The sequence below is a fragment of the Bos grunniens genome, chromosome 16 (genome assembly GCF_055505025.1).
Source record: "Bos grunniens cultivar Pamir isolate PY7600 chromosome 16, Bosgru_T2T1.0, whole genome shotgun sequence".
Classification (NCBI taxonomy): domain Eukaryota; kingdom Metazoa; phylum Chordata; class Mammalia; order Artiodactyla; family Bovidae; genus Bos; species Bos grunniens.
The window spans coordinates 53,352,261-53,374,840 of NC_141180.1; the positions used below are offsets into that span (position 1 = coordinate 53,352,261).

The following is a 22,580-nucleotide window of genomic DNA, read 5'->3' on the forward strand; positions in this document are numbered from 1 at the left end:
TGGCTCTGTATGGAGCAGGGAACGGTAATTGAACACATCTGCTCAGCCCAGTCTAGATAGGGGGCCGTGGGGGGCTTTCAGAAAGAGGAAGGCATTTGAGGGGAAGGGTTTGCTTTCCCAAGAGGAAAAGGAATAGCTGGGTTTCACTCTACCACGTATGCTCTAGAATTTGGGGCTAAACAGCCTGGAAGACACCAAACTGGCAAGACATCACTTTTGTTTTTATTTTTTTATTATTATGTTTCTGTTCGGCTGAGTTGGGTCTTAGTTGAGGCACTTGGGATCCTCATTGCAGAGTGCAGGCTTCTCTTCGGCCATGGCACGCAGGCTCCAGAGCTCATGGACTCTTTATTTTGCAGCATTTGGGCTCTCTAGCTAAGACACGAGGGCTTAGTTGCCCCGCAGCAAGTGGGACCTTGGTTCCCCAAGCAAGAATCGGCCCTGCGTCCCCTGCACTGGAAGGTGGATTCTCAACCACTGGACCACCAGGGAAGTCTTCCTTCACACAGTTGCTGTTCCTCCTTCTAGAGCATGTGCTTTGTTAAATGCCTGCTAAGTCCTCATCCAAATGGTCTCTGTGAAAGCTGCAGGCTCCATCACCTTGCCTCCAATGTTTTAACAGTGAGACAATGGAGACTTTATTAAGAGGCAGTGGGTGGTCATTACCCAAGTCAGGGAAACACACTCAGGACCACAAGTCTAGTAAGTCCATCCTCCTGGCCAGCGCACAGCAGCTCCTCATCAGGCTGGAATGAAGATAAATAAGATCTTTTTCAGCAGCTCACTTAGGATAACATATCACAGGGCCTATGGCAACAAGTTAACCCTTACTTTAGAGAAAATGTTGCTTTCTCTGATTACAGGGGAGGTGACAGTTAAACTGAAGGGCTCAAGTAGTGAACATCAGTCACTTCTTTGGTCACTCAACATTCATACCCCCTTTTCTACACCAGTCTGATTTCCTCTGGAGAATTACCTCTCTCTTTGATGCAGAGCCCTGATGGCTCAGAGGTAAAGAATCTGCATGCAATGTAGAAGACCCAGGTTTAATCCCTGGGTCAGGAAAACCCCTAGAGAAGGGAATGGCAACCCACTCCGGTATTCTTGCCTAGTAAATTCCATGGACAAAGGAACCTGTCGGGCTACAGTCCATGAGGTCACAAAGAGTTGGACATGACAGAGCGACTAAAACACACACACACCTTTTGCAGAGTCCAGGTGGGAGGGTAAACCCAGGTGCCTGTCCTTCTACTGGGGAGGCTGGGAGATCCCTGTGTTACTTCTACTCACCACTACAGCCCACAGGGGCACCGACCCAGACTCAGTCTATAACCCTCTCCATCCTTGGGAGTATCGGGGACAGAAAAAAGATGGGCAGTGATCAAAATCGAAGTTATCTTATTGCTTCAAATCTAGTTTTGAAGGCTTTCTGTCCATCCTACGAGAATTCCAATTCCATTTCCATAAATTATTTCTTTGATTAAGGGGGACTGCCCTGATATCTCAGAGAAGGCAATGGCAACCCACTCCAGTATTCTTGCCTGGAAAATCCCATGGACGGAGGAGCCTGGTGGGCTGCCCTCTATGGGGTCGCACAGAGTCGGACACGACTGAAGTGACTTAGCAGCAGCAGCAGCCCTGATATCTAAGAAGCTTAACTAATTATTCCCTCCATAGAAATCTGACACTGAATGCCCAGGAAGGCCACCGGAAAAGAAAAACCATGACAAGAGAAAAAGAAGAGAAATACAAGATGCACGTGGCAAGTATGTGCTTGCTCAGACGAGATGGGATGCATGAATCAGGCAATGGAAGAACCACAGAATTCTGGAGCTGGATAGGAGGCTAGACAGAGATCACTTTACTCAGCATCTTCATTTTACACACAGAAAAACAAGAGGCCTGGGGAGATGCGGGGACTTTTCTAAAGCCCAGAGCAGCTTGCTGAGAGCTCCACTCAGCAGCAGCTTCAGCCCCATTAGCCACCAGCCCCTTTCTAGGGCAGGCTTTACGGTTCTAAAACTGCCAACCAGTGAGAGAAAAGGATGTCAAGCCCAGACACATTTTTCTCCAGTCATTTTTCTCCAGTCAGCACATATGCTTGGTTGGCTTCAGTTCAATTTCCTCATCACTCTCCAGAACCTCCAAGAAAAATTATCCCAAAGAAGTCACGGTCTGCTAATGATGAAGTGGCTTTAGGTTCCTCGGCATCTGGCCCCGGTTCCCAACTCCAGACAGCAACTCCACGTGCAGTAAGAGGCCGGCCCTCCTCAGCCACCACCCCTCACACACTCCCACTCACTGACGGTTACAGATGCCCTCCCCCCACCCCTCATCCTCCAAGGTAGCCTTGACGCCACCACAGTTCAGAATGCCTCTCAAAGATCTCCAAGCCCCACCCGATGGCCTGCTTAGGATATCCGATAAGAATAAAACTTCCATAGAGATCTCAGGCCCAGGACTTCACTGGAGGTCCAGTGGTTAATTAAGACTCTGCCTTCAGATGCAGGGGTACAGCTTCAATCCTTGGTTGGGGAGCTAAGTTTCCATATCCTCAGGGGCAAGAAACCAAAACATAAACAACAGAAGCAATACTGGAACAGATTCAATAAATACTTATAAGAAAAAAATATTTCAGGCAGGCCTAGGGGATTCACTGGGCCTATGGAACAAGAGAAGCATCATTTGTGTATCCAGTCCACGTAGAATTTAGAGACAGTTGGAGCATACTTGTTCTCTTTGGCCCTGGTCTGCCTACAGCTGCTCTGAAGCCTCCCAGGTGGGAGGTGGACATAAATCCGGACGTGCAGCTCCAAGTCCACACACACATGATCAGATCGGATCCCTCTCCCCCGACAAACCCGAGGGTGGGCTACCTCAGGCCGACAGCCAGAGCAGTGCCATGCCCTCAAACCCATCTTCCCCCACTGAGTCTCCATATCTGAGCCTTCCACTTCCCAGTTCCCATTCCTTAATCTCTGCATTCTGGAAAACTAGAATCATTTGGCTAGTTTCATACCCACAATACCTGAATGCAGTTGCTGCTAATTCCTTTTCTCAGTAAGATTTGCAGAACACATTTCAATATATTTTTTTTATCCAGGATACAAATGCCTCTATTATATAGGGGACCATCTGGGCTGCTATTGCTAGCTGGCTATGTTGTTATCAACTCTTTTTTTAGGGTTCCTGAATCAGTTACCAATAAGGAAAAAAAAGAAAAGGAAGTCAGCTCCAAGACTCTGCTCTCCTCCCCTGCATTTTTCCCCAGCAGGAGAGCTATATCCCATCGTCAAAATGGACCATGTGAACACAAAAACAGAAAAGATACCTAAAGCTAATGTTCTGGAAATATCAGCCCACAGTTCTAGATGCCCTGGGGGAGGGAGGTGGTGTCAGCTAACATCCCAGCACTCAGGCCTTCCAGCTGAGCTAAGAAATACTGTGCGGGCTCTGGCAGAGTAAGATCTATGCAAAGGAAAAGGAATAGAAGGAAGCTGCAGAGAAAGGGAAGAAGGAAGGAGGGAGACAGAGCCATCAAGGCCTGGATCCCTAATGCCAGGGACTCGCCAACCACCACAGGCTCCAGCCAGCCCAGAGCAACCCGGGCAGTCGAGGGGCTGAGCTCCAAGTGCCAGGCCAGGGAGGGTGAAAGTGAAAGTGTCAGTCACTCAGTCACATCCAAGTCTTTGTGACCCCATGGACTATAGCCCACCAGGCTCCTTTGTCCATGGAATTCTCCAGGCAAGAATACTGGAGTGAGTTGCCATTCCCTTCACAGGGGATTCCAACCCAGGGATTGAATCCAGGTCTCCTGCACTGCAGGCAGATTCTTTACGGTCTGAACCACCAATATAAATGGGAAGCCAAAACCTGAAAAGGATGTGAATGGGGAAGCTGAGGAATGAGGGTGGGCGAGGGGTGAACCCTGGACTCATAGTTGCCTGGCCTGCAGTGTCTCCCTCTCCAGGAGGAAAGAAGGAAGGAAATGGAAGTCCAGAGGAAGGAAGTGGGTGTGTCATTCAGGTGGAAACATGTCCAGAGTACCTGTCTATGGTATTTACAGACACTGAAAAGGGCCAGAGGTCATGGCTCCAGCCAGCCAGATGGCATCACAGAAGTTGGACCTCACCCCACAGGCAGTCCCAGGTGCTGTACGTACTCAAGAGCAGACCATGCAAACAGGCATGGGGGCCTTTGATCCCGAGCCTCTGGGTGGTAAACAGCAGTCACCAGTTGTGTGTGGATGTGTGGTTAACAGCTCCCACTAAGGCATTCCACCCCAACTGTGGGGACTGCAAGTGGACACACAAGGATGCCCACCACCCGCAGCCACCCTTACCCCCAGAGAGACAGAGGAAAGCAAATTCCATCCTCCCCAAATTTATGGCCAAGAAAAGGTGGGATCTGCATTGCTGTGGAGAGTTTTTGTTGTGGTGGTAACTCTATGCACATGCGCACAAGTGGGTGTGTGTCTGTGTATTACATTTTTATAAGTCTGGTTTGCTTTTTAAAACCACTTCTGTGACCCAAGACAACTTAAAGAAACTAGGAAATTGAGTCATCCCCCAAACTGTCTTCCAGTGAGCTAAAACCTCTTCATTTCCATGACCCAGCAGTCCCCAGTTTAGGGGTAAAATTGAACTTGAGTCTTCGGCCCAGGTAAAGTTGCCTGGTTCCCCTCCCTGGCAGCCACCAAAAGAAGTGCTGGGCCTTTGGGCTTCCCATAGATTTATGAGCAGAAATGCAAAGGTTTAAATGAACAACAAAAAATTTTTGCACAAGATCCCTTTGTTCTCAACATCAGGTACATTTCTCAGTCCTCACACATCTAGGCTGAAAGTCTCAGAACACACTGCTAGCTCTTCCTGATGAAATCCTTTGGAAGAAATGGCTGTGGTCATGGGGCGACAGCAAAACCCAAGATCCGGTAAAATCTGTTTAAGGAGCATTTACGACTTCTCAATAAGGTTCAACTAGGACTCCATGCTAAGGCTTGAAGAAAGATTCTGCAACTATTTTATTCACCTAGAAGACTTGAGGATTCCAGAGTAATGTAGCAAAACAGACCAGATTTTTAAGCAAGCAAATAAACCCAGGATGTTTGGGGCACTGCTGTTGGTCCATCCTAGAGCAAGGAGGACAGCAGCAACAGACAGGGGCCAGAGAGTCAAGAAAAGGCAGAACTGGTGCCGAAAAGACTGAGGACCGGAAGTTCCTGGTTGAAAAAGTTCCTGCATTTCCTCTTGTGGGTTATTGTTCAGTCACCCAGTTGTGTCCAATTCTGCAACCCCATGGACTGCAGCATGCCAGGCCTCCCTGTCCCTCACCATCTCCCAGAGTTTGCCTAAGTTCGTGTCTATTGCATCAGTGATACCATCCAGCTGTTTCATCCTCTGACACCCTCTCCTCCTGCCTTCAATCTTTCCCAGCATCAGGGTCTTTTCCAATGAGTCAGCATTTCTCATCAGGTGACCAAAATACTGGAGCTTCAACTTCAGCATCAGTCCTTCCAAATGAATATTCAGGGTCGATTTCCTTTAAGATTGATTGGCTTGATCTCCTCGCTGTCGAAGGGACTCTCAGGAGTCTTCCCCAGCACCACAGTTTGAAGGCATCAATTCCTTGGCACTCTGCCTTCTTTACGGTCCAACTCTCACAACTGCATGTTGACCACTGGGAAGACCTTAACCTTGATTATATGGACCTCTGATCACAGAGTAATGTCTCTGCTTTTAAACACACTTGTGGGATCAGTTCAGTTCAGTCGCTCAGTCATGTCCAACTCTTTGCAACCCCATGAACCGCAGCACGCTAGGCCTCCCTGTCCATCACCAACTCCCTGAGTCCACCCAAACCCATGTCTATTGAGTCGGTGATGCCATCCAACCATTTTATCCTGTCATCCCCTTCTCCTCCTGCCCTCAATCTATCTTTCCCAGCATCAGGGTCTTTTCAAATGAGTCAGCTCTTTGCATTAGGTGGCCAAAGTACTGGAGTTTCAGCTTCAATATCAGTCCTTCCAATGAACACCCAGTGTCAGGAAGCATTTAACAGGAGGCTTCCTGTGTGCTGTTTTGGATCTGAATTGGATCTGAATATTTGGATCTGAATATTCAGGAATTAAGAGGAGAGGCAAGCCTCTCCCAGGACTGAGGAATCCAGGCATTTCCTTCGTTAGTTTTTCTATACAGTGATAAGTACCCTCTTCCTTTTTATGAACCATATGGTAAAAGTGGTTATTTACAACTCTCTCTTTCATATGGATGACCTCATGTTTTCTTGATAACTTGTAAGTTTTGATTTTATCTATTCTAAAAATAGCTATCTTGTAAGACAGTATAAATATCTACACAATGTTGAATAAAACACCTTTGCTCCATCAGAGCTCTGGTCCCTGTGTCTTTCTTTCTCTTTCTTTCTCTTTCTTTCTCTCTCTCTCTCTCTCAGGCTATTTCTTTGGAGCGCAGAGGCCCTCTGAGTTCACTTTCCTGCCCAGGCTTCTAAGACCCTCTTGAGAAGGCGCTCTGCACCTTTACCCCATTGAGAGGGCGCCGTGAACAGAGCAAGCCCCGTACCAGGGGCTTCATTGGCTTTCTGCATAAACCAAGGAATATCAGCCTCTTTCTCTCCTTTACTGTCTTATCGTTGACTCCAGACCACCAGGTTCCAGTCCATTAAAGGACCTCAACAACCCAGGACTGATCTCCTTTAGGATGGACTGGTTGGTTCTCCTTGCAGTCCAAGGGACTCTCATGAGTCTTCTCCAACACCACAGTTCAAAAGCATCAATTCTTCTACGCTCAGCTTTCTTCACAGTCCAACTCTCACATTAATACATGACCACTGAAAAAACCATAGCCTTGACTAGACAGACCTTTTTTGACAAAGTAATGTCTCTGCTTTTTAATATGCTGTCTAGGTTGGTCATAACTTTCCTTCCAGGGAGTAACCATATTTTAATTTCATGGCTACAATCACCATCTGCAGTGATTTTGGAGCCCAAAAAAATAAAGTCAGCCACTGTTTATACTGTTTCCCCATCTATTTGCCAGGAAATGATGGGACCAGATGCCATGATCTTCGTTTTCTGAATGTTGAGCTTTAAGCCAACTTTTTCACTTTCCTCCTTCATTTTCATCAAGAGGCTTTTTAGTTCTTCTTCACTTTCTGCCATAAGGGTGGTGTCATCCATATCTGAGGTTATTGATATTCTTCCTGGCAATCTTGATTTCAGCTTGTGCTTCCTCTAGCCCAGCATATCTCATGATGTACTCTGCATATAAGTTAAATAAGCAGGGTGACAATATACAGCCTTGATGTACTCCTTTTCCTATTTGGAACCAGTCTGTTGTTCCATGTCCAGTTCTAACTGTTGCTTCCTGACCTGCATACAGATTTCTCAAGAGGCAGGTCAGGTGGTCTGGTATTCCCATCTCTTTCAGAATTTTCCAGTTTATTGTGATCCACACAGTCAAAGGCTTTGGCATAGTCAATAAAGCATACACCAAAAATGAAAAACAGGGTATCAAAGAGATATTTGCACACCCATGTTCACAGCAACACTATTCACAATAACAGCCAAAAGGTGGAACCAACAGATGAATGTATATACAAAATGTGGTATACACATACACTGGAATATCTTCCACCTTAAAAAGTAATTAATTAAAAAAAAAAAAAGAATTAAAAAAAAAAAAAGTAATGAATTGCAGTCACCTTCTTCAACATGGATGAACATTGAGGATGTTACATTAAGTGAAATAAGCCGACACAGAAGGACAAATACTATGTGACTCCACTTATATAAGGTACATGTGCTAAGCCGCTTCAGTCAGAGCTGACTCTTTGCAACCCTATGGACCATATTCCACCAGGCTCCTCTGTCCATGGGATTATGCAGGCAAGAATACTGGGGTGGGTTGCCATGCCCTCCTCCAAGGGATCTTCCTGACGCAGGGATCAAACCCGCATCTCCTACATTACAGGCAGATTCTTTACTGTCTGAGCCATCAGGAAAGCCCCATATAAGGTGCATAGAATAGTCAAATTCCTAAAGACAGAAAGTGAAATGGTGGTTGTCAGGGGCTGAGGGGACGGGGGAATGGGAAGTTACTGTTTAACGGGTATGGAGTTTCAGTGTGGAATGATGGGAAATTCTGGAGATGGATAGTGGTGACAGTTGTACAATCACATGAAGAGACTTAATGCAACTGAACTGTAAACTTAAAAATGATTTTTAAATGGCCAATTTATCTTACCACAATAAAAAAATTTAATCAGTTTGAAAAATGAGAGGAGCCAGAGAGAGTCCAAAGTAGAAACTGCAGGGTTAGGTGTAATCCCGTTTTCTCTCTCAGGTAACCAGGGAAACACAGAGAAGACTGAGCAAAAGGTAGCAACAGGACAGAACTAGAGAAAACAGCTTGACCAGGCAGCCTGAGTCTAAAGCTGGGTTGGTATAACTAAATGATGGAGACTGGACAGAAATCTCCAATCCAATTCAACACACACTTAATCAGTGTCTACACAAGCTCAGGTAAGAGAGAAGATAGTCCCTGCCCTCTATCTGCCTGTGTGTAACTGAGGCCCTTACAAGCCCTGCAGCTAGAGTGATGGAATTGTTTATTTGTGACGATGGCCTCAGGGTCAGGTGGTGATGGTTCTGTTCTCAGCGCCCCAACACAGACAGGAGTGCCGAGCCTGCAGTAAGAGGCCAGCCCCTCAAGGATGAAGCCAACCTCTGTGACAGCGGTACCTGGCTGGTGCATCCCTTCCAGGTCAAGTCTCGGAGCAAATAGAAGGAGCAGCTGCCAGCTCACCAGCACTCACAGCACCCAGCCAGAGCACCACCCGGTTGTGGCCCAGGCCCTGCTCTCAAGGCCGGCCACCACAGTCACCAGAGCCACAGGCTTTCTCTTTTCTTCAAAGGGTAAGATCTTTTTTTTTAATTGGGGTACAGTTGCTTTATAATGTTGTGTTAGTTTCTGCTGTACAATAAAGTGAATCAGCCACACGTATATAAATATATATATCCCCTCCCTCCTGGACCTCCCTCCCACCTGCCATCCACCTAGGTCATCACAGAGGACCGTGCTAAGCTCCTTGTGCTATCACTACCTACCTATTTTACACGTGGTAGTGTATATATGTCAATCCCAATCTCCCAATTCATCCCCACCCCCCACCCTGTCCACACATCCATTCTCTACATCTGCATCTCTATTCCTGCCCTGCAAATAGGTTCATCTGTACCATTTTCCCACATATGAGTTAATACACGATATTCGTTTTCCTCTTTTTGACTTACTTCACTCTGTATGACAGTCTCTAGGTCCATCCATGTTTCTGCAAATGACCTGACTTCGTTCCTTTTTATGGTTGAGTAATATTCCATAATATATATGTACCACATCTCAAAGGGTGAACTCTTGAGTCAATGAGCCAAACGAGGCTACCAAAGAGGTGATTTTCATTCCTCCTTTCATGGCCAATCTGAAGATCACCCACTGCCAGCCACATGATCCCCATGTGGTCACCGTATCCTCCTAAGTTCTGTGAATGCATGACATGAACAGATAAGGACCCTCCCGACTAACAGTGCCTACTGTACTTAGAGAGTTCGGGACACACACGTGAAAGTGTCCTACACACACATGAGAAAGTGAGCTACATGAGCTTTCTTAGAAGCCTATGGTAGGCTGGAGTGAGTAGAGTTGACAAGGTGAGATTTGAACGAGACAGTGAAAAAATATGCAGAATTTAGACCTAAGAGGGTAGAAGTCTTTCCTTGTGGAAAGAGGAATAAAATGCACGTTTCTGGGAGGCAACAGAGTCTACCTGTGGAGTTGGGGCCATGAGATGGGAAGAGTCGGAGGCCAACTGCAGGCAGGCAGACACTACCATGCGGCAGGCCCCCAGCACCAAACTGCTGTGGACACTGTCCCAAGAGCTCTCCTGAGATCCCAGCCTCAGTCTGCAATCCCGTGCCCTGTAGCAGGGCATGTCCCAACCAAGATTCTCTAAGGCTCTCAATGCCTCTGACGCTGTGCACAGAAACACTGGTGGCTCCATTAGAGTCTAAGAGCTTAGTCTCAGTTTAGAGATCTTTTTTAGAGTTTTATAGTTTATATTTTGGCTGTATTTTAGTATATAACATCTTCAGGACTTCCCTGGCAGTCCACTGGTTGAATCTTCACACTTTCGTCACTAGGGGCACAGGTTCGGTCCCTGGTCCAGAACTAGGATCCCACACAGCCAAAACGTTTAAAAAAAAAAAAAAAAAAAGTCTTCTATTTGCCTTTCTACACCAAATTAAAAATATTTGCCAGCCTCATCATTAAGCTATATGAGGATTTACTGAGCCCCTTCTACATGGCAGGCACTGTTCCAGGCTCCAGAGAAACCATGATAAGCAGTAAGGGTCCCCTGCTCTTACGGAGCGTCGTCCTGTTAGCTGTGAGGCAGTGGAGGAAGAACACCGTGGGGGATGAGAGAGGAGGGGAGTGGGGGAAGAAGGATGTGCGAACATCACATCTACGAGTGACATACCGCAGGAGATGGGGATGCCTCAAACACTCCAGACAGTGGAGACCAGTAAGGCAGAGCGAAGAGGGCAGCACCCCCATCTGGACAGATCAAAGCAGGATCCTCAAGGGACAAGCCCAGGCATCCAACCATATCACGTAAACCCATTATTTTCATTTCCAGATGGATAATCTGAGAAACTGAGAGGTCTGCTCAGTTCCCTGTGACACAGGCTGGAACTGGCTGAAGGCTCAATCATAAAGATATTTCACCTAGAAAAACTGCCCCTCAGTCAGCATTATTTGTTATCCTCTGTTGGGGCCTGTTAAAACTCTCCAATGGCAAATGCTGCTGTGAATCCAAAGAAATATCATTGGAAATTAATTTTAGTTGTATGCCGCAAAACTCGGTTTTTAAAAGTGACTCTAGATATTTAAAAAACATTTTTTTTAACTAAAAATCTGAAATAACTGGTATGAATCTTCGATCTTTTCAAAGAATGGTTTCATCTGTGTTTATATAAATGAGACAGTCTGCAAACAGGCTCAACCAAGCTGGAGCTGAGAGGGCTCTTGCGAGTAACATTGTTCATTTTATATTGGCTGGAAACAGACATCACTTCGCATCTGAAACCCTTTAGAACACTTTTTCCCCTTCTAAACACCCAACTGCATTTTTAAAAATACACACACACAATGTTTGGAAGAAGAGACATCCAAACCTCTTCTGGATGATGACATTAGCAGTGATTTTGGTCCATGACTATGTACCTGTCCTTTCAAAATTCGGGGCAATGAACTTGTATAAACAGAAAAAATATATTTTTTTTTCAAAAAATGAAATAGAATTTTCTCTTTTTAAAAAGGATATACAGTATGTTTGGTGTCGTCTTCCTGTTGTTGTGACTCTAATCAGAAATTCCAACTCCAAATACTTCATCTATACATAAAAAGATAATTCTTTGGATAGGAATATTATTCACTATTATCAAAGCTAAACAATCCAAAGACAGTGACGAGAGTTAGAAAAGGGACATGGGCATAAGAGCCTGAGACTCAGCTAAACACTCTAATGCTCTAATGCATACCAGCTGTGCAACCTTAGGCAAGTTTCATAACCTCTTCATATAGTCTTTTCATCTGTAAAATGTCAGTTGCAAGGACAAAAAGGCTGCCTGGGCAATAAGGGACCATGTATCTGATGGTATGCAAAGCCACACAGACAAAAAAATCCTCAGTTTTATTCTGCATCTTCTAAATGTAACAAATATACTCAAAGACGGTGGCTCGTATAGCATAAATTAATCAGTAATGTGAAATCTTTCCATTTGAAAACAAATGCAGATAAATTTTCAAAGTAAAAAGCAAAACTTGAAAGTTTTAAAAATTCTGGCTTTAAAATTTTCTTTTAAAAATACCTAGAGTCACTTTTAAAAACTGAGTTGTGCTATGACTGGCCACATCCATCCTTGCTTCCAGACTTCCTGTCTGCAAGAGGAGACAGGTAAGCAATTGAAGATACACCTGAGGAGTCCTCTGTAAGTCCCTAAGACTGGCCTACAACAAACACTCAGCAAACAGCAACTACTCTTACTGTCCCTAAGTATGTACAATTAGGTAAGAAGAACCATCTTCTTTTCTTCAGCCCAGACATGGCAGGGGGACAGGTCTTTTAACTGCTGTAAATTGTTAAGTGCCCAAGTCATTATTTAGGATGTCAATATGTAGTAAGCAATCAATATGGCTTGTCAGATCAAGAAATGTATAAGGAACATAAGACGCTGGAAAAAAAGAAAACACAGTATAACACAGGCTAACTAAATTTTGGTTGAAATAATCATCACCATATAACCAACACCCCCACACACACAATGGGTACACAGATTGTGTAGATGTGTCTCAGATTTCCCCTTTCAGTGTTCAGGAACTAAAGCAATGCAGTTGTGGCTTTGGATTGTTTTCTTTGCAGAGAGGGTGACAGAAAAGACTAGGAAAGGAAAAGGGGCTGAGACTTGGGAGTTGTTACTGTAATTTGAATTCAAAGAGCACAAACTCTTTTCATCATCAGAAACTGGAATCTTGCCAGGTCAGGAAGGAGGTCCGGACCTGACCCAGACTTTGAACCTGACCATGTCCAGCTACCCCTCGACAGGGGGCTGAGCACTGGAAACCAGAAGAGTAGAGGCCAACATGGGATTGCAATAATGCTCGGTTTTGAGTCAAATGTCTATCAGTCAACCAGCTGCTTAGACCATCCATTTAATTAACCTACTCCTGAATTATTTATTATCTTCCCGAGTGAGAGAAAATTATTCTTTCTGGTTACCTGCTTTGCTTCAGGGGCTAATTCAAAGCTCTCTAAGCCTGATGAAGTTTGATGAAGCTCTCTGGTACCTGCCACCCCCTGGCCAAGGCAAAAATGTAAAGAAACAGCGAATGAAGTATTTCTTAAAAAGAGGGGTAGTTAGTCTTCTAGAATGCAAACAACTCCCTTGATCTCAAGAAGTACAGCAAGCTCCTTTAAAGCACATTAGGAAAGGTCTGTTGCATGTTTGAGCATGATCTGTTCTGCACCCCTTTTTAACCTAAGTTTTGTTTGCCCTTAATGAGTGCCAGCAACTTCAAGGCTCCATTCTGCACTGTATGATAGAGCCAGCCTTCCCCACAGAGGAAGAGATGATGCAAAATCCCATCACTTCTCACTCGCAGGATTTTTGATCAGCCCCGAAATTCCCACGTATGAATTTCTTCTCTCTCATCCCTAGATTAATAGGTCAACTGATGCACACACTTAAACCCTCTTAGACCTAAGGGGAAGCTTGGAGATCATCCAGGTCAACTTTCTCACTTTTGAGATGCCTTTCCTAAGCATCTTCCCTAGGATGACACAGTCAGAAGTCTTCCCCCTCCTGGGGTTCCTGCTCCTCCCTGTCAGAGAGCCTTGTAACAGAGGCTGCTCTAGCTACTTAGTTCTATTTTCAAAGAAATCCTCTCACTCTGGAAACCATTTGTACAAAACATCTTCATCCCACCCACCACGAAATTCTCTCCTGGTCTTCAATCCACCAGATGCATGTTCTCTGAGGCTCACGGGAACCATGCCTCCAAGAACTCATCTCAGCATCCTTCCCTGGCACCTGACTTGCTGGGCAGCACCGGGGTGTTCCTAAAATGTGTGACGTTAGCTATTCTTCCCAACAAGTCTCTGATGGTGAGGGCGGGGAGCTTAAACAACCTCAGAGAAGGAAGCTCTGAGAGTAACTAGCCATGTCCCATGTTGTGCATCTCTGTAAGAGAACCAGCGTTCCTCACTTCTCTCTCCCTCCTATTCAGAAGCACTCTGTCCCCTATTCCCAAGCCACACCTGCAGAGTCGGGACTCATTATGACTGCCCTCAACCTGATGCAGCCCCAGGAAGGGCAGCAGGCAAGTGTGTGCCCACTGGGGATGCCGGAGATCTCGCCAAAAGGAGGTGTGCCATCGCAAAGCCTTTCAGGAGTTGACTGGCTCAGACCCCAGGAGGGCGATGGAGGAAACTCTCCCCTCCACCTGTCTCTGCGAGACTTTCCTCCACAGCCTCATTCATGCGTGTCTTTCTCCGGTCTCCCTCCCTGGTCCTCGCTTTTCTCTCTCATCCTCACTGGCCCACCCCCTTCTTTGTCCACCTGCATCACCTGGTTTCCCTCCACTTCCCTTCCTGGCCCGGCCTCTCCCTACTTCCTCTTACAAGGCGCTCCCGTCGTGTTTCCACTTTGTCTCCAGTTATGCGGAAACGCAACCCACCACAGATGCTGACATTTTAAATGTTTAGTTGTTATAGTTACTTGACTAACTGCCGGGCCCATGGTGGCGCTTCTCCTTCGCCTCCCCGCGGGCAGGAGAGGAGGGGGCACGGGAAGTGGGGGGAAGGTTGCTCATCCCGGGGCCTGGGACACAAGGCCAAGCCCTGGCGAGGATGCCCTGCCCCGCGGCCCGGAGGTCCCTCCGCCTGCCGCCAGTAGGAGGGCACCGAAGGCGCGCCGGCCTCGGGATGCTCTGAACCATCTCCCGCCCGGGACAACCAGGCGGCGGCAGAGGGTCTAACCGCGGGTGCGCAGCGGCCGGCCGCCTCTCAGCCCACACTCGCGATGTGGAGAAAGTGAGGCGGCATTCCAGAGGACCTGGGGAAAGAGGCGGCCAGGGGCGCAAGAAAAGAGTTAGAAGCCGCTGCCGGTTACTCACGTGCCAGATGGCGAAGAAGATGAGGGCAGCGCACAGCACCAGCGAGAGCATGTAGCAGAAAGCAGCGAAAGTGAAGGCCATGGCCGGCCGGCGGGGGGCCGCGCGCACCCCAACACCAACACACCAAGCAGCGCCTAGGAGGCCGAAGTCCCTCTGGAGGACCGCACTCCCTCAAAAGGCGGGGGACAGCAAGGAGCCAGGTCTGCACCCTCCGCTCGAGGCCAGTGGCTAGGAAGGAGGCACGCCAGCGGAGAGCCGTGCGGGGCTGGGATAGGGGCAGAATTTCCGCAGGCTCCGGCGACCTGAGACGCCAGCTCCTCCGCGAAGACAGGTGCGTCGCGCGTCGTTGGCGGGAACTGTCCCCAAATCGAAGAAGAAACCAAATCAATAGCGAACTTCTGCAGTTAGTGCCAACCAGCCAGCTTTTCGAGACAACACGACGCGGGGGTGCGAGGACTCCTCGGAGGACCACGCGAGCCACGGAATCCCAGGGAAGAGCCCCCTCTGCTTCCCGCGTCTGAGCGGCACAGGAGAGCCGAGAGCGCCGCTCAGGACCCTGCCGCGCCACCTGGGCGCCAACCGAGAGCGTCCAGCGAGGTGCCCGGGAAGGGGGCGGGGGAGGGGGGCGACCCCGAGCTCCTCCCAAATCCCAGATCCAGCAGAGGCTCTTTCCCGGGGAAACAGGTCTTTAGGTAGCCGAGAAGAGCGAGGTTTCCTTGGCCCTGCGCCCCGGATGCGGTTTCCAGAGCTGCCGTGCGCTCCTAGGCGCGCCAGGCTCCGGCGGCCCCCGGGCCCACCAACCTTGGTAATCCAAGTTCCCCGGAAACTAGGGGTGGGACTCTAGTGTCTCCTGTGTCTAAGTGGCACAGGAGCCCGGCCACACAGGCTCCAGCCCAGCAGGCCCGCTGGAGTGGATCTCAGGCCAAGAGCTGCTCACCGCGAAGCTCGCTCCACCTGCTGCTGCTGCCTGTGCCGCTAAGAGCACTGAAGCTGCGCGGCCGGGGTCCCCTCCCTCTTGGGGCCCCACCCTCGGCTCCGGCTCCGCCGAGCACGCCCTCCCCGGCGGGCGGAGACTGCGGCGGCGACGGGGCCGGGGAAAGGTGGGCGGCCAAGCGCTGCTGGGCGCTCGGTCGCCGAGGCTGCCTCACTTGTGCGCGCCGGCCTCTCCGAGGAAACTTGAGGCCAGCAGCGCGGGGGGGGCGGGGCGGGACGGGACGGCCGTGCCGAGGTGGGGCGGGGTGGGGAGGAGCAGGGACTCTTTAAACACGTGCGTCTGGAGGAGGTGGGAAGCTGCGGAAGGGTATGTGTGTACCTCGCACCTAAAGGCTGCGGCTTCTCCCGGATCTCGCAGTTACTCTGGAGTGGGCATTGTAGGGGCTGAGGATGCTGATGTTGTGTTGGTTGGGGAGACAGGAAAATCTTTTGGACCCCAGGGTTGTCCAGTGGATTTTCCCAGCTATGGATTTCATAATGCTTCAGGTTGCGCTTGCAGCGCATCCCTGCAAATTCTCTGTGAGCATCTTTCCTTCGCATCCTTCACCCTCCCCCGCCGTCTGACCTTGGGATTGAGGAAGCTAGACTTTGAGGACTATTGTGGGCTGGAGATGCGGCAGCAATGGTTCGGTGTATATTGGCGTTGGTCTAGTGGATCTGTCAAAAGCTTGTGCTTTTGCAGTCAAACCCCATTCTAACTGCACCCTTCCTAGCCTCTGTAAATCTCGGTCTTCTTATCTGCTTAAGGGTCAACATTTAATTGCCTCTGGGTCTACATACTTTGCACTGCCAAGTGCAAAATGCAAATATGGGGCTTCTTATTTAAATATATATGGGGGATGGGGATCTTCCCTGGTAGCTCAGCTGGTAAAGAATCCGCGTGCAATGCAGGAGACCTGGATTCGATTCCTGGGTTGGGAAAAAACCCTGGACGAGGGCATGGCAATCCACTCCGGTGTTCTTGCCTGGAGAATCCCCATGTATAGAGGTGCCTGACGGGCTGCGGTCCATGGGGTCCCAAACAGTCGGACACGACTGAGAGACTAAGCACAGCACAGAGAGAGACTTTCAACATAGGAACAGCAGATTATTAAACCAAGGTTGAGGCCCGTCTGAGTACAGGACACCCTCCCCCAAGCCCTGCAACTGTAGAAGTTGCACACCTGTGACTTCAGCCCTGCCCTGTGTTATATTTTTTGCCACTTTATCTTTCACCTAAATATGTCTCTGAGTATAAAGTTTCTTTAAGAAAATTTGGAAATACAGAGATGGAAAAAAATGAAGCAAACGCTATTTGCCACTCTCAGACGCCACTAACACAAAAGTGGTGTATTTCTTTCTAGCTCTGTTTTTTGCTGTTTATTTTATATCAGTTATTTCTTTTCATTGTTGTGATTATGCTTCATAAATTTTTGCAACACCAGAACAATACAACAATCTCAAAGGGAAATTTGATCATTCAAATACTTCGAGACCCTTAAGGCTGATCTGGAGAAGGAAATGGCAACCCACTCCAGTGTTCTTGCCTGGAGAATCCCAGAGACAGGGCAGCCTGATGGGCTGCCGTCTATGGGGTCGCACAGAGTCGGACACGACTGAAGCGACTTAGTAGTAGTAGTAGTAGTAGTAGTAGTAAGGCTAATCTATTATCTTTTGTTTCTACTGGTTCCTTCTTATGGAATCCTAGCATCTCATCTCTCTAGTAATTTTATATTGTATGTCAAACTTTGTTTTGAGATGTTCTTTGTGGAAATTTGAGGTTTCTAAGATGATGTTATCCTTCTCCAACGAAAATTTTATACTTCTTTTGCCAAGTGTCTGGGGGAAATGAGCACTCTAAAATTACCTGGATCCAGTTTCAGAGACTGAGATTTTGTGGACCAACCTACTAACTATGGTCTGCGTGAAGGATGTCTTTATTTCTGGTTCAGTCTTATTCAAGTGGAGCAATCGCTTTAGATCCCAAGCCAAAGCAAGTGGGTTATCAAGTTTTAAACCATGGTGGTCCTTGGAATCTGACTTTTGCCCCTACCCTGGAAAGCACTAAAAGCACAACCCAGCCTGTCAGCCACCTCCTCTAGGTTAGCAAATGTCTCTAGAGAAAACTGGCCCAAGTGCTAGTCTGGCCTCTCTGGGTTCCCGACCACTCAGAACTTGGCCTCAGTAATTCCTTACTCCTTTGTTGAGTTTGGTGCTTTTAAAAATATATAAATATATATATATATACACATATTTCATTCAGCTTTTAAAATTGTGTTCAGTAGGAAGATTGGTCCGGAGAAGGCAATGGCACCCCACTCCAGTACTCTTGCCTGGAAAATCCCATGGACGGAGGAACCTTGTAGGCTGCAGTCCACGAGGTCGCTAGGAGTCAGACATGACTGAGCGATTTCACTTTCACTTTTCACTTTCATGCATTGGAGAAGGAAATGGCAACCCACTCCAGCGTTCTTGCCTGGAGAATCCCAGGGACGGGGAAGCCTGGTGGGCTACCGTCTATGGGGTCACACAGAGTCGGACATGACTGAAGCGACTTAGCAGCAGCAGCAGCAGGAAGATTGGTCTGAATTATCTAACCCAGCATTACCAGAATCAGAAGCCTGTACATGAAAGGAAAATTTAATTATCCTACCACTCTGACTTTCAAGTATCCATCCATATCACAGGCTCTATTTTTCTTGCCCATTCCTCAGCCGTGCTGTATCTCATTTTATCAGTTATAAAGTGGTATCTTAGTAAAGGTGACTACAGTGGTAGAATTTCAGAAAATAAGATCCCAGGCAGTTACTGTTATTCAACAACTATCTAGTCCCCATGTCTTGTGGGCATTCCTAAGGACCCATAAAGTTCCCAGGCTGATTGCTGAAGTAGTACATAACTCCTCCACAAGCCAATGTCTTTAAAAAAATAAAATAAATGTGCATGTGACACAGTACAGGAAGGCAAGGAATAAAGTGATTAGGAATGGGTGTTGAGTGACCAACTAAAGTGTTCTGTACCCAATTCCAATGTGAGGGGTCTTCCCATATCACCAAGCAATCCTCAGAAACCACCTGGGCATCCTACAATTCAACTCAAATCTTAATAGCATCAGATTCCACAAGTTAAGGGCTCAGTTTCACAAGCCAGTCTCCAGTTCAGATGCCAATCACACGATCACCTCTGCTTCTGCCAACTGGCAACTGATTGGAGGTTCCAATGATCCCTTCCTTGGATTTGATTAATTTGCTAGAGCAGTTCACAGTACTCAGGAATCCAGTTTACTTACTAGATTACCAGTTTATTACAAAGGATATTCAAGGATATGAATGAACAGCCAGATCAAGAGATATATAGAACAAGATCTGGAAGGCTCTTGAACTTAAGAGCATCTGTCACCATGGAGTTTGGGATGCACCACCCACAGTGATGTGTTCTGGTTTAGCAACCTGGAAGCTCTTGGCCATTTTTGACAAACTCAACCTCCATCCCCTCTCCCCTTGCCAGAAATCAGGGAGTAGGACCAATCCCACTGTCAGAAACTAATCATAGTTGATTCCCCACTCGACTAGCCCCCTTTCTTAGGAGTGTTCCAAAAGTCACATCATTAACATAAACCAGTTATTGTAGAAAGGAGCTTGTTATGGATAGCAAGACACCATTTCACCTTTCTAGCTCTGAAGTGAGTTCAGGAACTGAGGACAAGAGACCAAATATTATAACAAAAGATGCTCACACTGCTCTTATCTCTCAGGATATTTTAAGGGTTTTTGGAGCAGTGAGTCAGGACAGTGGACATTTGAATGACCAAATATATATATTTCTTATAAATCATAATATCCTGCCAACCTATATTGTTTCAGCTGCTGTAGATATTTGAAAAGCCAATTACTTGATTTTTTTTTTTCCCCAGCCTCTGTACAGGTAAGAGTGACCGTTGTGACGCAGCTTGAACCTCTAAGATATAGACTTCTTTTTGCCTGGAATGCAAACCTGATGCCTAGAAATACACCAGCAGTCTCATGATCATAAGAAGGAAATCATCTCATTAAGAATGGAAAAGCTAAAGAGACAGAGGAAGCAAGTACCATTGACAACATAGCTGGGCCTCCTGAAACAGAAGAAAGTGGGCAGGACACATCCTATAAATGAATGACATAGCCCTTGAGGATATGATATAAACTGGTTAGAACCAACTAGGTCCAAGATGGCAGAAGCTTTGACTTCCAATGGACCTTGAACCTCTTTATACAGGTTAGGTTAGCCTCCTAACCTCTTCCCAAGCTTATGTATATAGGTTAGTTTTGGTTTTCTTCCTTCTCTTATGAACAGTAACATTTCAGTTTCTCAAGAGTGAAGGCATATAACATGTCCCCACATGACTGAAGACTTGGTTCATCATGAAGCTTCTTCCAACCCTCAGCCCTATCCTGCTTCTTCCTCCCCTGACCCTCCCTCTCCACCTGACCCATAAGCATCAGTCAGAGAAGCAGTCAAAGTTTAAAGAAGTATGTCTTTGAATCCATGGGAAGCTCAGTTAAGTGGGCTGTGAGCCCCTTCTATCCCATTACCAACCCCATTCCACTCATAGGAAAATCTGACCAGACTTCATTTAGCACAGAATTCAAGAGTATATCCTGGGACTTCCCTAGTGGTGCAGTGACTAAGACTCGGTGCTCCCAATGCAGGGAGTCCAGATTCAATCCCTCGTCAGGGAATTAGATCCGACATGCCACAACTAAATATCCCTCAATAAAGGTCAAAGTTCCCCTGGGTCGCAACCAAGACCCAGCCCAGACAAACAAATAAAATTTTTTGAAAGTATCTCTTTACTGGGGCTTCCCAGGTAGCACCAGTGGTAAAGAATATGCCTGCCAGTGCAGCAGATATGAGACACAGTTTCAATCCCTGGGTCAGAAAGATCCCCAACGGGAAGGCATGGCAACCCACTCCCATATTCTTGCCTGGAGAATCCCATGGACAGAGGAGCCTGGCGGACTACAGTCCGTGGGGTCGCACAGAGTAGGACACAACTGAGTGACTCAGCACAGCACAGGACATGTCCTCACTGCTTCACATAAATGAACTCTGCACCTTTCAGGGCTGGTGTGGTTACTCCAGTTACTCCTTTGCTTCCCAGCCAAACTGTCAGAATCCCAGAAAGCTTTGCCCATCCTCCTTTGTAAACCCCACTCACCAGCTTTTCCCCCAGCCACTATGCAAATACTCCTCAAATCCCTACCAGACAGAGGATATGCCCACTTAATCCACCTCACCAAGACTCTCTGTTTCTCTCTCTTTGGTGAATTTGGTTATTGGAATGCCCTGAGAATTTGGATTTTTTAATGGCTTTTATTATATAATTTGGGGTTTCCCTGTTGGCTCAGTGGTAAAGAATCTGCCTGCCAATGCAGGAGACTCGGGTTCAATCCCTGGGTCAGGGGAAGGAAATAGCTATCCACTCTAGTATTCTTGCCTGGGAAATCCCGTGAACAGAGGAGCCTGGTGGGCTACAGTCCATGGGGTCACAAGAGTCAGACACGACTAAGCAACTAAACAACAGCAACAACAAATTACAAAATTTTCAAACATATAGAACAGCAAAGAAAAGAGAAGCTTGAATATTCAACTATGTATCACCTGGATTCAACAACTGTTAATGTCTTGCTGTATGTGCTTCTAATTGTCCCCAAATTGTATTTTATAGCTGGTTTGTTCAAACAGCGATCTAAAGATTTTCCCTTCACCCCTCATCTCTCAAAGCATTATAACCTTTTGCTTGCATATAGTTTATTCACCAATCCTTTTTTTTTTTTTTTAAGTTGAATGCCTGCTATTAACAGCTCTGGGCTGAGCATGGTGACTTTGTTCACTGGTTTCCAATGTTTGCTGCTCTGCATGCCCTCAAAAATCTAAGTTAGCATTATCTAGCCTAGGAATTTGTCTACTTAATTTGCTTGGCACACATTCACACATGTGGAGAAGCTGGCTATCAATTGTAGACTCGTGACTGGTAGATGAATCACTTCTTCGTTTTCCTTAAAATAATTTAAATCCAATTGGACTTCCTGTCTAGCTTGTAGGACTAGTAGGAAATTCACCATCAGCCTTCAGTGGGGTTCCCCCACGAGTTTGGATAGAGCTTCTTCGGGGCTTACGTAGCATCAAAGCACCGGGCTTTGGTCATCAGTCCAACTGGTTCCTGCTGAGACATCCTAACTGAACTGGTCATGGGTTCTTTCACCTCTGGCCTTCTGTTCTTCCTAGGTGGTGTGTCTGGGAGCTCCTCTGCTTGGCTTTTCCAGCCTCCCTGGGCACCACACTGCCATGTCTCTAAGGTCCCGCCGCTTCCGTGAGTTGCTGGCATGAGCACTGTGTGGGTCTCCTCTCCTCCAGAACACGCACTTCTGCCTCTTCACTGTCTGCAGGACATTGCTTCCTGCTTCCTTCTTGCTACTGCCAAAGCCGTTCTCTCTCCTCTCTCATCTTTTCTCCTCAGGGACATCTCGCAGAATCTCTCCCAAATCAGGAAGAACCCTTGACTTGACTTCAAAGACCTTCTACTTTCCACTTTGCAACTTATTCGGCCAATATTCACTGGTATAACTGTAGTGATTGTGATACTCTTGAAAGATTTCTGTTCCAGTTGGTAAGTACAATGACAGTTACTGCAGCAAACAGTAAAATTAATAAATAATTAAAGATTCTAAATTAAACTCATTCATTTGGGTCAATTGTCATAGGATGTCACAAGGACCACTGATAAACAGGACTCTCAGATGCTTATTTATCACAAAGCACACCATGCAGGTGACATCCCTGTTTATCACTATACTGGAATCATGTGGTTGCCACAGATTC

The 22,580-nt window shown here is 47.0% G+C and overlaps 1 protein-coding gene and 1 long non-coding RNA gene across 12 annotated transcripts in view; one reads left to right on the plus strand and one right to left on the minus strand.

Moving 5' to 3' along the window:
* The window catches only part of CNIH3 (cornichon family AMPA receptor auxiliary protein 3), a 179,363-nt gene that overhangs the window by 118,781 nt on the left and 38,002 nt on the right, over positions 1-22,580 (minus strand). For 3 of the 11 annotated variants that reach the window (XM_086345165.1, XM_086345168.1, XM_086345167.1), the window contains exon 1: positions 14,748-15,875. The exons of 3 other annotated variants lie outside the window; for them this stretch is intronic. In XM_086345165.1, coding sequence (XP_086201291.1) covers positions 14,748-14,828 — 81 coding nt within the window. In that variant the 5' untranslated portion in view covers positions 14,829-15,875. Of the gene's footprint in view, positions 1-14,747; positions 15,940-22,580 lie in introns of those variants that run through there. 5 more of the 11 variants (XM_086345160.1, XM_086345155.1, XM_086345157.1 and 2 more) reach the window with 5 other exon arrangements.
* LOC147356846 (uncharacterized) lies at positions 14,635-19,781 on the plus strand. Its single transcript, XR_015143574.1, has 2 exons — positions 14,635-15,344; positions 19,633-19,781. It is a non-coding gene; the product is annotated as an uncharacterized LOC147356846 (long non-coding RNA).